The sequence below is a fragment of the Zootoca vivipara genome, chromosome 16 (genome assembly GCF_965207765.1).
Source record: "Zootoca vivipara chromosome 16, rZooViv2.hap1.1, whole genome shotgun sequence".
Taxonomy (NCBI): Eukaryota; Metazoa; Chordata; class Lepidosauria; order Squamata; family Lacertidae; genus Zootoca; species Zootoca vivipara.
In genome coordinates, this window is record NC_142599.1 from 3,820,144 (window position 1) to 3,834,270 (window position 14,127).

At 45.6% G+C, this 14,127-nt stretch overlaps 1 protein-coding gene across 2 annotated transcripts in view; it reads right to left on the bottom strand.

Annotated features, from left to right (window-relative positions):
* Window positions 1-13,392, bottom strand: part of ATP6V0A2 (ATPase H+ transporting V0 subunit a2) — a 34,009-nt gene extending 20,617 nt beyond the window's left edge. For both annotated transcript variants that reach the window (XM_035097888.3, XM_035097887.3), the window contains exons 1-6: window positions 13,028-13,392; window positions 8,843-8,921; window positions 3,906-4,003; window positions 2,794-2,931; window positions 2,169-2,269; window positions 1,069-1,195 (exon numbers count right to left, since the gene is read on the bottom strand). In XM_035097888.3, coding sequence (XP_034953779.1) covers window positions 1,069-1,195; window positions 2,169-2,269; window positions 2,794-2,931; window positions 3,906-4,003; window positions 8,843-8,921; window positions 13,028-13,144 — 660 coding nt within the window. In that variant the 5' untranslated portion in view covers window positions 13,145-13,392. The remainder of the gene's footprint in view (window positions 1-1,068; window positions 1,196-2,168; window positions 2,270-2,793; window positions 2,932-3,905; window positions 4,004-8,842; window positions 8,922-13,027) is intronic.
* Between the last annotated feature and the right edge of the window lie 735 nt (window positions 13,393-14,127).

Sequence of the window (14,127 nt, forward strand, 5' to 3'; positions counted from 1 at the left end):
GGTGATCGACTAACTACTCATACTGAACCAACTGCACAATTTCTTTTAAAAATGAATTTTGATACACAAAAATGGTAGATAGGGGGTTTCTGTATTCTGTGAAGAGATTCCACATGCACAAAGCTCTGGTACAGGCTTAACTCTTAAAATCCCTAATGAACAGCAAAACTATGGCTAACCTTATTGAGACTGCTCCCAGTCATCTAGTGGCTGTGTTTGAACAATATCACAAGAAACCATGTTTTGCCAAGACAAGAATGAGCTACAGCTTCAGGCTTGCATACTTCCCCCACGCTGCTCCTCTGGCACAGCTGCGAGGAGGGGTTCAGAAGCTTTCATTTCCATTCTTTATTAAATGCACTTTGTCAGTTGATCTTAAGCCTTTAATCAGTGCTTTTAAATATTTTTAAAGTTGTTACAGTAAGTGACACACTTTTAACATGGGGGGGGGTACTGCATGCCCTTGAGTACCCTCAGAAAAAATACGGCCCTTAACTATGGTTTGTTTGAAACTTCAGACCGTGAGCTACAAAGCTGGCTTGTTTCAACAAGCCACCATTAAGATTAACACGTTGCATTTTAATCAAAACCAGATGTGAAAGTTTGTAATCTCCCCCTCTGAGCCACTTTTCAGCCATGGTTTACCTCTTGCAGGTGTAACTCAGTTTAAACCCAGTTCAAATCATGATGATACTGTACTAAAATATACTGTATTTTAACCATGCTTTTGCTATTCAGACATAAAAGCTTAAAACAAGTCACAGTTAAACATTATGGTTTGGATATTGAGTAAGTAAGTCACATTTAGGTGCCATAGTTTTCACATAGTAGGATAAGTTATTGTAAGCTGTCTAGAAGCCTCTTCAGCTAAAAAATCAAATACAATTACTAATAAATAATAAATACTCCATTTCTACAGGATACAAGTGTGATGACCTTGCTTTGGATCCAGCCATAACACCCAAGTAGCAACATATACTTTGTGTGCAGATGTATAATTTAGATGAGGAGGTGGGATGATCAACCTTCAGAAACAGGCTGTGTTATTTATCTGTCCTGATTACTCACGGTATCTGGATCTTCTAGGCACTCGTCCAGTTCTGAATAAGAAACAATTGTATATCCTTTGCAGACTCGCCACAGCATTTTCTCAAAGGCTTCAATTTTTGCTCGGTGAACTAAGCCAGATATAAACCTACATTTTAAAAAAATACAAAGTATACTATAGGAGCAAACTTTAAATTTTATTGCATGAGCATTTGGACCAGAAAGGATACCATATTCTATCATTACATGCCAGTGAAGTTAGTTAGGAAGAGCTGGGCATTCACAGATTATCTGTAAACTAAAATGCCTCTGCCACTGAGGTGCACATGGAAACCATTAAAATTACACAAGGTCATACCAAGTGAGATACAAGATCCCAGCACTTATAATAATTTTTTAATCTACTAATCTCCTCCTTACTTAAAAGCACAACAGGCACATGAAGGAAACACAATTGGCTATCAAATATCAAACCAGGTAGAGCTCAATTCAGTATGACACTGATTGGTGCCAACTGTTAATACTGTCAATTTGAAGCTCTGAAACAGGTATTAGGCTGCAAATCTGAACTCACTTACTAGGGAGTAAAATCCACTGAGGTTATTGGGATTTACTTTGGAGTAGGCAGGTTAATTACATAAAACTACGCTCATGCAAGCACTCACCCGCATGCATGACACCCAAAAGAATAGGATTAATGCAGGCTCGCTTCCTCACTAGAAGGGAAAGACTAAAGAAGAGCTAAATTATTCCAAAAATCTGCCATATCTGTGGCACCATCAAAGTGGTCAGACCTTCATTTTCATCTAAATGTGAAATGGCCATTAACAGTTAAGTGCCCAGCTGTCTATAGTCGTACCTCGGAAGTCGAACAAAATCTGTTCCGGAAGTCCGTTCAACTTCCAAAACGTTCAGAAACCAAGGCATGGCTTCCAATTGGCTACAGGAAGCTCCTGCAACCAATCAGAAGCCGCAGAAGCTGCATCGGACCTTTGGGTTCCAAAGAACGTTCGCAGACTTGCACACTCACTTCCAAGTTTGAGTCATTCGGAAGCCAAACTGTTCAACTCGCAAGGCGTTCAGATCCAAGGTACGACTGTATAAACTTTTTCATCACTTACCCCAGTTTGGCACCAAGTCTATGCATGCAGTTGTAGTCCACTAAGCGGTCCGTTTCTAAAGTTGGGAATTCTTCATAATTCGTAAGTAAACAGGACTCAAACTAAAAAGAAAAAAAATGAAAGAAAACATTTCTTCAAATGTGCTAGGGCTGTGCCCAAATCACAGGGGAGTGATGATCACCAAGAGAGATGGGAAACAAGGCTTAAGGCTACTGCATTTGCCTGCATTCAATGGCATTCAGTGCCTCACAGGACTGCAGCAAGGCCCAATGCTGCAAGAATCCAGCAGCCATTATCAGGTACTAGGTGGGCCCTGGAAACTGGCCTATGGCTCATTGCCTCCCTTCTGTAAGCCCAAGAAGAAGAAGAGTTTGGATTGGATATCCCGCTTTAACACTACCCGAAGGAGTCTCAAAGCAGCTAACAATCTCCTTTCCCCTCTTCCCCCACAACAGACACCCTGTGAGGTGGGTGGGGCTGAGAGACTTCAGAGAAGTGTGACTAGCCCAAGGTCACCCAGCAGCTGCATGTGAAGAAGCAGAGACGCGAACCCGGTTCCCCAGATTCCGAGTCTGCCGCTCTTAACCACTACACCACACTGTTTGCCATGCAATGGTAACAGTACCTCAGCAGTTCTTCTGACAAAGGACCGGGTGATCCGTAGCATGTGGGTATATTCCGTCAGCTCAAGGAGATTCTTCCTCAGCTTCTCTTTATTTTTCGTCACTTCTCTCAACTCCACCTCCAACTTCTGCAACTGCTCCTGCGATAAAGGGCAAAAGGGCATTTCCATTCTGGCTCTATACTTGTGGCCCTCCAGATGTTGTATGGCCACAACTCCCATGACAGTCATTCAATTGTTACAGTGCTGAACTAGCACCAGGTCTACTGTACAAAAACCTCAAGGCTCAATATTACTTTCTGAAATAAGCTTATTGTTGGCATCCGTCTGTTTCACAAGACACTGGAGTAGTATACCTTTAGGGGAGATGTCAAACCACTGGGGAGTTAGCTAGTCACTCTCAATTTTGATTGAGTCTCAGTTCCATAAGGTAAAATTTGTTTAGTAGTTGCATCATGGTAGCTTCACAACAGTCTACTTCTTAAACTCATTCCTGTCTGTTTCCCTTACTTAAAGTATACACCTTTCTCCTTTCTTCCTCTCTGTCTTTCCCCTTCCTGCACTGCTCTTTCCTCTTCTCTACCTGTCTTCCATCTCGGGCCTTTTGAAGTGGCCAGTCCTTTGTGACTCTGCCTGCCCCCTCCAGTCAATCAGTTGCACCTCATGATGTTTGTAAGCGCTGGGCACCCGCATATATCATAAGCAGGCACCACAACTCACTGGCATTCCCAACCAGTCCCACTACTGTGACTCAAACAGAAGAAAGCCCACTAAGCCCCAATTTACCACACAAAAATGAAGAGGGTATTATTGAGTATTTCTTTGGCAAGCATTGATTTAATTATGCACCGGGATGAAAGATCTGTACTTTCTATTCAATGACTCTCAGCTCCCAATTGAGCTAAGCTCACTGGATGGGCCCAAACAAGTCAGGGCCTCAGCCTAACCTGCCTCACATGGTTGTTGTTACAAGATTAAAATTCTACTCATGAGCTTCTTGAAGGAAAGTTGGGAATTCGAGCATGCAAGCTTCCACAATTGGCCCAAAATAAAGGAAAATAAGTGGATCTATGACTACCCTTTAATTCCAGAAGATCACCATTCCCCAAAAGTACCTGAATCTCCAACATCTGCTTCAACGGAGGGGCAGCAGGGGTAACATTTCCTTCTGGTAGAGGAATGTCCGCTCTCTTAATTTCTTGCACAAGGTATCCTGGAGTAAAGGAGAGAAATACTTTCAAAGGAGTATTCTAACTCAAGGAATATTGTTCCATGGAAGGTTTGCTAGGGAATGAGGAACTTCAACTCTCCAAAGCAGTGAGCTCTCAGGGTTATTATCCTTGGGGAACTCTTGGCCACATAGATTTGGCTGCTGCTCTGGGAATATTCTGCATTGCAGAGAATGCTTAACACCTTCCAGGACTCCCAAAGCTTAAGGCGGCCTCTCCATAAGCCTGTCAGGCCACAATGTTACACCATGTGAACTGAGATGTACAGTAGAATGTGTTCAATTCTTGCCTTGCAGAGGCTGCAAACTAGAAATCATCAGTTATTTATTTATTTGCATTTATTAATCACTTCCTATGAAACTTCCCAAAGTAATAAGCACATATATACAAACAATTAAAAGAATTTAAGATATAAAACAATTCCAAAACCAATATAGACTGGGACAGTAATCTCCAGTTAAAAGGCTTGTTGAAAAGGAAGGTTAAAAACAGGGAAGAAAACTTTAAAGTTTCCAATTGTTTATTTGCAGCTGTGTCTCTACCCACCATGCATTGCAGGGGGTTGAACTAGATGTCCCTCAGGGTCCCTTCCAACTCTGCAATTCTATGATTCTATGTGACATAAGGTGTAGAGTAGGTGGGCCATGGGGACCCATTTGGTCCACACACCAGAGGTTCCCCACTTCTGTTTGAGAGCATCTTTTCCCAACCTAGTGCCATCCAAATAATTTTGGACTACAATTCCCATCAGCCCCAGCTAGTTTGGTCCCATCAGATGTCAAGGAAATTAACAACTATCTGACTTTTAGAAGACATCTGAAGGCAGCCCTGTTTAAGGAAGTTTTAAATGTCTGGTGTTTTATTGTATTTTTAATATTTTTCTGGAAGCCACCCAGAGTAGTTGGGGAAACCCAGCCAGATAGCAGGGTATAAATAATAATAATATAATAATAATTTCCCCAGCCACTCTGGGCGGCTCCCAATCGAGTGTTAAAAACAATACAGCATTAAATATTTAAAACTTCCCTAAACAGGGCTGCCTTCAGATGTTTTTTAAAAATAGGATAGTTGCTTATTTTCTTGACATCTGATGGGAGGGCGTTCCACAGGGCAGCGCCACTACCGAGAAGGCCCTCTGTCTGGTTCCCTGTAACTTCTCTTCTTGCAATGAGGGAACCACCAGAAGGTCCTCGGTGCTGGATCTCAGTGTCCGGGCAGAATGATGGGGGTGGAGACACTCCTTCAGGTATACAGGACCGAGGCCATTTAGGGCTTTAAAGGTCAGCACCAACACTTTGAACTGTGCTCGGAAACATACTGGGAGCCAATGCCGATCTCGCAGGACCGGTGTTATATGGTCCTGGCGGCCACTCCCAGTGACCAGTTTAGCTGCCACATTCTGGATTAATTGCAGTTTCCAGATCACCTTCAAAGGTAGCCCCACGTAGAGCACATTGCAGTAGTCCAAGCGAGAGATAACTAGAGCATGCACCACTCTGGCAAGACAGTCCGCGGTCAGGTAGGGTCTCAGCCTGCATACCAGATGGAGCTGGTAGACAGCCGTCCTGGTCACAGAATTGACCTGTGTCTCCATGGACAGCTGTGAGTCCAAAATGACTTCCAGGCTGCACACCTGGTCCTTTCAGGGCACAGTTACCCCATTCAGGACCAGGGAGTCCCCCACACATGCCCACCCCCTGTCCCCCCCAAAAACAGTTCTTCTGTCTTGTCAGGATTCAACCTCAATTTGTTAGCCGCCATCCATCCTCCAACCGCCTCCAGGCACTCACACAGGACATTCACCGCCTTCACTGGTTCCGATTTAAAAGAGAGGTAGAGCTGGGTGTCATCTGCATACTGATGAACACCCAGCCCAAACCCCCTGATGATCTCTCCCAGCGGCTTCATATAGATATTAAGAAGCATGGGGGAGAGGACGGAACCCTGAGGCACCACACAAGTGAGAGCCCAGGGGTCTGAACCTCATCCCCCAACACCACTTTCTGGACATGGCCCAGGAGAAAGGAACGGAACCACTGTATTAACAGTGCCCCCAGTTTCGAGCTCCCCTAGACGGTCCTCAAGGTTGTCATGATCGATGGTATCAAAAGTCACTGAGAGATCCAGCAGAACTAGGAAACAGCTCTCACCTTTGTCCCAAGCCCACCAGAGATCATCGACCAGCACGACCAAGGCTGTTTCAGTCCCATGGTGAGGCCCGAATCCCGATTGGAAGGGATCCAAATGGTCCACATCTTCCAGGCCTGCTTGGAGTTGTTCAGCAACCACCTGCTTGATCACCTTGCCCAAGAATGGTAGATTTGAGACTGGGCAATAGTTGGCCATATTGGCCAGGTCTAAAGATTTTTTTTTAAGAAACGGTTTAATGACCGCCTCTTTCAGCGGGTCTGGGAAGGCTCCCTCACAGAGGGAAGCATTTACCACCCTGCAAAGCCCATTGCCCAGCCCTTCCCGGCTCGCTTTTATTAGCCAGGATGGGCAAGGATCAAGGAGACAGGTGGTCGGTTTCACTCGTCCAAGCAGCCTGTCCACATCCTCGGAGATAACAGATTGGAATTGATCCCATGTAACATGACCAGACAGGACTCTAGCACTCTCCTGCCCCGGCCCTGCTCCCACGGTGGAGTCTATCTCCTTCTGAATTTAAGTGATTTTATCTGCAAAAAAACTATGCAAAAGCATTACAAGAGATTTTGGGGTCCCTACCAGGCCCCGGTGACGAAAGTGGTTCCAATAGATTGCGAACCACTTGAAAGTCTCCTGCTGCTGTTTTCTGCAGATGCAAGAGAGGTGGTGAAGAAGGTCCTCTTCGCCGTCGCCATTGCCACTTGGTAATCTCGACGTTGAGCTCTAGCCCGTATCTGGTCTAATTCAGAATGAGTTTTCCACCACTGGCGCTCTAGCCGTCTCAACGATTGTTTCATCACCCTCAGCTCCAGGGAAAACTACAGGGTCATCTGGGCTCCATGCAATCTGAGAGGGCGCTTCAGAGCCAGACAGTCAATAGCCCTGGTTAACTCCGCATTCCAGCGGGCCACCAGGGAATCAGCTGAAAGGCCATCAACATGGGATAAAACATCCCCTACCACTCTCTGAAAGCCAATTGGATCCATTAAGTGGCAGGGGCGGACCATCCAAATCAGTCCCACCTCCCTGCAGAGGGGAAGGGTCACAGAGAAGTCCAGTTCCACCAGGAAGTGCATAAATAAATAAATTATTATTATTAGGGATGACAGTAGTTCAAAACACCTGGAGGGCACTAGATTTGAGGATGCTACTTTGGATAATTGGATCCTTGGCTTTACAGATGGTGATTCAACCAAGTTTCACTCAGTCATGTTCATTAATTTCAGTGGGTCTAATCTGAGAGCAAAGCTGAATATCCCTTCAAGGTCTTTTTAGGGCTTTAAAGGTCAGACCCACCCCTTTAATTTGAGCCCGAAAAGAAATTGATTTGGATCCACACTGTTGCACTTATGCCCCACTGAAATCAATGGGACTTAATTCATTGACATGTCCCATTAAGTCCCACTGATTTCAATGGGAACGAAGTGTAATTTATTTAGTCTGGATACAATCCATTGGCTACAAGAATAAGTCACACAGGACAGGTGTTAGTTGATCTGATCACTATACTCCTATCAGCATCCCTGCAGCTGCATTTTGAACCGGATGATGTTTCCAATTTAAGGGCAACCTCATGTAAAGAGTACTGCCATAATCCAAGCAGTACATGTATGGAACAATTTAATACTTGACAAAGCTATTGAGGTGGTCACTTACATAGTCACCTGACAGCAAATTTCAAAATCTGAGCACTTGGTAAAACTAACAACTGTGTTAAGCCAGCAGTTTAAAAGCATGAGAATGCAATTTGCAACACAGAGCAATGCGTTCAGCAATGCTAAAGATTGAAATAGCTTTTAGTCACATTGTTTGTTAATAGGCTTATCTCATTTCCCTGAAAGGCCATCAGAGAGAGGGGGGAGGGGGGAATGAATGAATGCACCAATTCCGATTTCTGGAAAGGGAATAAGCATGAAAGCTGAAGCCTAAGTAAACTCAGTTTCAAATTGGTAGACTACAGAATATACACCTATCTCAGTGAAACATGAGCCCCCCAAAAGCAGCACAAAATAGTGTCCAGATCAAGGGAAATAATAGTGCTGCTCTATTCTGCCTTGGTCAGACCCCACCTGGAATGCTGTGTCCAGTTCAGGGCACCACAGCTTAAGGATAGAGGCAAGCTGGAACGAGTGCAGGAGGGTGACCAAGATGATGCAAGGGTCTGGAAACCAAACCTTATGAGGAACGGTGGAGGGAGTTGGGTATGTTTAGCCTGAAGAAGAGGAGACTAAGAGGAGATATAATACCCATCTTCAAATATCTGAAAGGCTGTCAAATGGAGGGTGGATCAAGCTTGTTTTCTCCTGCTCTAGAGGGTAGAACCCAAACCAGTGGATTCAAGTTACAAGAAAGGAGTCAGGAAGAACTTTCTGATGGTACACTGTTGAGCAATGAAACAGACTCCTTCGGAAGGTGGTGGACTCTCCTTCACTAGAGTTTTTAAAGCAGAGCTTAAAGATTCCTGCATGCATTGCAAGGGGTTGGACTAGGTGACCCTTGAAACACCTTCTAACTCTACACATCTATGATTCTATGACACATGTGAAATGTGACCCTGAAATGGACCTCCCTACAGAGGAACAGCCTTTTGCCAGGGTAATCAGGTATGCCCCCCTCCCCCAGTGCTTAATGCATGATGAAGAAGCAGTCAGCCGCCCTGCAGTTCCCAGGTTTACCAAGTATCCTTTCCATCTCTTCACACTTCTTTACTTCACCCACATATTTCCGTTGGAAGACACTGGTGCTTGGATTGAGCTGGAAAAAAGGAAAATGTTATTTGCCCCAAGATCCAACATAAAAACCCTTTGCATCAATATTTACAGTAGGGGTGGGGAACCTGCGGTCCTCCAGACGCTGCTGAAGCACAACACCTGTGATCCTGGACTATTAGCTATGCTGCCAGGGGATGATGGGACCTGGCCTGATCCCTCAGGGCTGTTCTTATATTCACAATCCAATATCCAAGCTCTGAGATCAACCCTCTCTCACCTCTAATCCTGCTAAAAATACTTTTCTTCTTTTGGAAGAAATTCCATTCAAAAATTGAAGGGTACCCAAGCATTAGTACTACATTATTATTATTATTATTATTATTATTATTAATAATAATAATAATAATAATTTATTACTTATACCCCACCCATCTGGCTGAGTTTCCCCAGCCACTCTGGGTGGCTTCCAACAGAACATTAAAATGCAATAATCTATTAAACATTAAAAACTTCCCTAAACAGGGCTGCCTTCAGATGTCTTCTGAAAGTCTGGTAGTTGTTTTTCTCTTTGCCATCTGGTGGGAGGGTGTTCCACAGGGCGGGTGCCAATACCAACCAGGCCCTCTGCCTGGTTCCCTGTAACTTGTCTTCTCTCAACGAGGGAACTGCCAGAAGGCCCTCGGTGCTGGACCTCAGTGTCCGGGCAGAATAATGGGGGTGGAGACACTCCTTCAAGTATACTTGAAGCCCGTTTAGGGCTTTAAAAGGTCAGCATCAACACTTTGAATTGTGCTCGGAAACGTACTGGGAGCCAATGTAGGTCTTTCAAGACCGGTGTTACGTGGTCTCGGCGGCCGCTCCCATTCACCAGTCTAGCTGCCGCATTCTGAAATAGTTGTAGTTTCCGGGTCACCTTCAAAGGTAGCCCCACGTAGAGCGCATTGCAGCAGTCTAAGCAAGAGATAACTAGAGCATGCACCACTCTGGCGAGACAGTCCACGGTGAGGTAGGGTCTCAGCCTGCGTACCAGATGGAGCTGATAGACAGCTGCCCTGGACACAGAATTCACCTTCACCTCCATGGACAGCTATGAGTCCAAAATGACTCCCAGGCTGCGCACCTGGTCCTTCAGGGGCACAGTTACCCCATTCAGGACCAGGGAGTCCTCCACACCTGCCCACCTCCTGTCCCCCACAAACAGTACTTCTGTCTTGTCAGGATTCAACCTCAATCTGTTAGCCGCCATCCATCCTCCAACCAACTGCCTCCAGGCACTCACACAGGACCTTCACCGCCTTCACTGGTTCTGATTTGAAAGAGAGGTAGAGCTGGATATCACCCGCATACTGATGGACAGCCAGCCCAAACCCCCTCTCCCAGCGGCTGCATGTAGATGTTAAAAAGCAGAGTCCTGGGCAGCACCAGCAGCGGCAGCAGTCCTTTTGAGGCCTGTGAGGCCCCGCCCTGGGCCAGATGGTGAGTGGCAGGAATGATTATTTCAACACAATAAAATATGAACTAACATCTTAAAGACCTTTGCTCAAGACATAATTCAATATTCTGTTCACCAGCTTCTAAAGGAAGGCCTAGAGTGTCTGAGTCATAAAACCAAGAAGCAAATGTAATAAAGACAAGGAAATGCTGAACTTCTCACTCAAACGAATTCTGTTAATCAGTAAATTAACAGAGGCTTGACAGGCATATGTCAAGAATGCTTTGATAGTGTTTCCTGCTTGGCAGGGGGTTGGACTGGATGGCCCTTGTGGTCTCTTCCAACTCTATGATTCTATGAAATGTTTTGGATCCTGGCCATTGCTATTACCAGCATGGAAGCAATGTTGTATGGGAGCATCATAAATGTTGAAAGTAGGAGCCAATTAAACAACAAAACCCACAATGGGTCCCCCTAATACAATGCATAACAGCAAATCATTCACTATTCCCAGTTAAGCACCTGGTTATACAAGAGCACTAAAAGTTATTTCCTAGATTGTATGGGTCATAAGGCTTGTGACAGCAAAAAAATTGGGCTCACACATACAGAACTAGCTGGACAACACAATGGATCCTGGCCATCTTTATAAATGATTTGGGTAAAGGTATTGAGGGGATGCTAATCAAATTTGTATTTATAACCTTCTGTTGGAAGCTGCCCAGAGTGCCTGGGGAAACCCAGCCAGATGGGCAGGGTATAAATAATACATTATTATTATTATTATTATTATTATTATTATTATTATTATTATTTGCAGATGACACCAAACTGGGAGGGGTAGCTAATGCCACTGAAGACAGAATTGGGATTGAAGGTGACCTTAACAAGTTTGGAGAACTGGACCAAAATTTAAATAATGAATTTCAACGGGGACAAATATAAGTTTCACTTAGGCAGAAAGAACCAGCTGCACAAATATAAGATGGCTGGCCCATAGTACAGGAATCAACAGTGTGATGCAGCAGCAGCAGCAGCAGTAAAAAAAACCCAACTATGGCTATTCTAGGCTGCATCAACCGAAGTCTAGTGTTCAGATCAAGGGAAGTAATAGTCCCGCTCTATTTTGCCTTGGTCAGAGCACACTTGGATTACTGTGTCCAATTCTGGGCACCACAATTTAAGGATATTGACAAGTTGGAACATGTGCAGAGGACGGCAGCCAAGATGATCAAGATGTGGGAAGAGGCTCCTGTCTGAAACCCTGGAGAGTTGCTGCCAGTCTGTGTAGACAATACTACACAAGATGGACCAATGGTCTGAGTCAGTTTAAAGCAGCCTCCTATGTTCCTATGCTCCCCTACAAGCCTGTGAGGTACTGTGTATTCCTGCGTATAACACTACTTTTTAACCCAAGAAAATCTTCTCAAAAGTTGGGGGTCGTCTTATACACCGGGTCGTATTTCTTATATGGCGAGTATATCCCAAACTCTATATTTTAACTGGAATAGTTGGGGGTCGTCTTATACGCCTAGTCGTCTTATACGCCGGAATATACGGGTAAGTAAGCCTGAGAGATGGCAATCAGCCCACATGAAAGCTGAGCTGGGGGCTGAATCCTGCCCTCCATCTCTACAGTACGTCGCCTTTCCAATATTTCTGGGCAACTCACCGCTATCTGCAAGCTTTGACCATGCTGGTTGAGGCTGACAGGAGCTGGAGCCTCCAGCGTCATCTGAAAGGGACACACTCCTTTTCTACTTATTCACAATGCTGCCTTATTTCTTTTTAAGAATGCTCCACAACTGTACAAACCAAATTGTTTGCAGCCTTTCTCAAACTTGGGTTCCCAGATGTTGCTAGACTCTAAGTCCTATCATCCCTAGCTAGCAGGACCAGTGGTCAGGGATAATGGGAGTTGTAGTCCAACAACAGCTAGGGACCCAAGTTCAAGAAACATCAGTTTATAGCGTGGCAGCACCAATGCTCTGGAACTCCCTGCCTATTGATATCAGGAGGCACCTTTCACAGAATTACAGAATTGTAGAATTGGAATGGACCACAACAGTTCATCTAGTACAGGCATGTCCAACAGGTAGATCATGATCTACCAGTAGATCACTGGATGTCTGTAGTAGATCACCGGTAGATCAGTGGCTCCCCCCAAGAAGCTAAACAACTTTGGGTCCCCTAAAAAAAGCTCAACATCTTTGCCCTGCACCCCTAAAACAACTTTGACCTGAACCACCAAAAACAGGATTTTCCTTCCTAAAAAAAAAGCTCAACATCGCTTTCCTCCTCCCTAAAGAAGCTCAACAACTTTGACCCGAACCTCAAAAAAGGGGGTAGATCACTGCCAGTGTTTAACTCTGTGAGTAGATCGCAGTCTCTTGGAAGTTGGCCACCCCTGATCTAGTACATCCTCCTGAAATGAAGAAATCTTATCCACAGCTGTCATTAGGTGGGCTTGCCTTGAACCACTAACCTTCTGGTTAACAGCCAGACAAGCTGCATTCTCTTTGGGGCCTGCTGGAGGAAGAAGTTTTACTTAGACAAACCTGCCTGTACGGGCTTTTAGTCTCGATTCTATGCTGGTCTTTAACTTTCTGTATGTTTTAAAGTTATACAGTAGTTGTAAAAAAAAGTGATAAGTTCATGTATGGTGTCACGCCCCCCCCCCCCCGACAATCAAGCATGAACTAATAAATTTAACTCACGTCTCGGAAGTGGGCGAGGCTGCGCTCGCCCAGGGCGCTGAGGCACTCGTAGGCCGAGCCCGCCTGGAGGAAGAGCTGCGCCAGGCACATCGTCTCGCTGCGGAACAGGGAGCCCATGGCGGAGGGAGCCCAGGCCGGACCTGAGGAGGCGGAGGAGGGAGCGGCAGAGGCGGCGTCACCGGTCTCCTCGGCGCCGCCTCCGCTCCGCCGTCAACGTTGCTACCGTCCCGCTGCGGAGGCGGTTCCGGGGACTGGCGGGTCCCCCGCTGCCCGGTGCCATGGAGAGGAGGGAGGCGAGGAGGACGGAGACCCGAGTCGCCCCGAGTCCCGCGGCTTCCGGCTTCTCCTCACAAGTCCGGCGCCTCAGAGAGAGAAGGGGCGGTGAAAGGCTAGAGCGACTACCGCACGCTCACCTCGGAAGTTCCGGTAAATAAGACAGCGCCATTGGCCCTGGCGCTCTGCCCCTCGGCACCTCTATGGTGGGCCCAAATTCCGAGATGTTTCGTCTCTGTGGTAGGGAGGAGCAAAGGGCCCAGCCGGTCAGGCCGAACGAAAGCGAGCCCGGAGTTCCTTCCCTTCCCTGGTGGGGCCTCCTTCCTTTGGGGAGGGCGAGGGAATTCCAAGGCTAGAGCCTCTCGCGTTGTTGCACAAAACAAAGTGGGTGGCGCCAAGGTTCAAGACTGAGCCACCTTGGGAGAGCCAAAGGCCGTTGAGGCAAGCTATAAATTCTCAACAATGTTTTAAGGAATCGGGGTAACTTTAAAAAACAAGGGCGGCTTCTTCTTTTATTGTTTTGTTATACGTACTGTTCTCCCGACGTTTTGGGGGATGATGTTGAAATTTAAAATTGAAAGATTTCCCCCCATGAATGTGAAAAATGAAACTTTTCATCTTGTTATGCAGCAAATTGCCCTGTGGGTTTTTAATGGAAGTCAGCAGAGAGGTTTCCTAAATAAGGCCTAGTGCTGAGCTAATATCCTCTCAGGCAGAAATTCAGCACTCAGGAAGATCAAAAGGGGAATGCCTAATTACATATATAAGACATTACTTTTGTTACAACTAAATGATTACTTAGAAAAATACCTTTGTAAATAAAAACT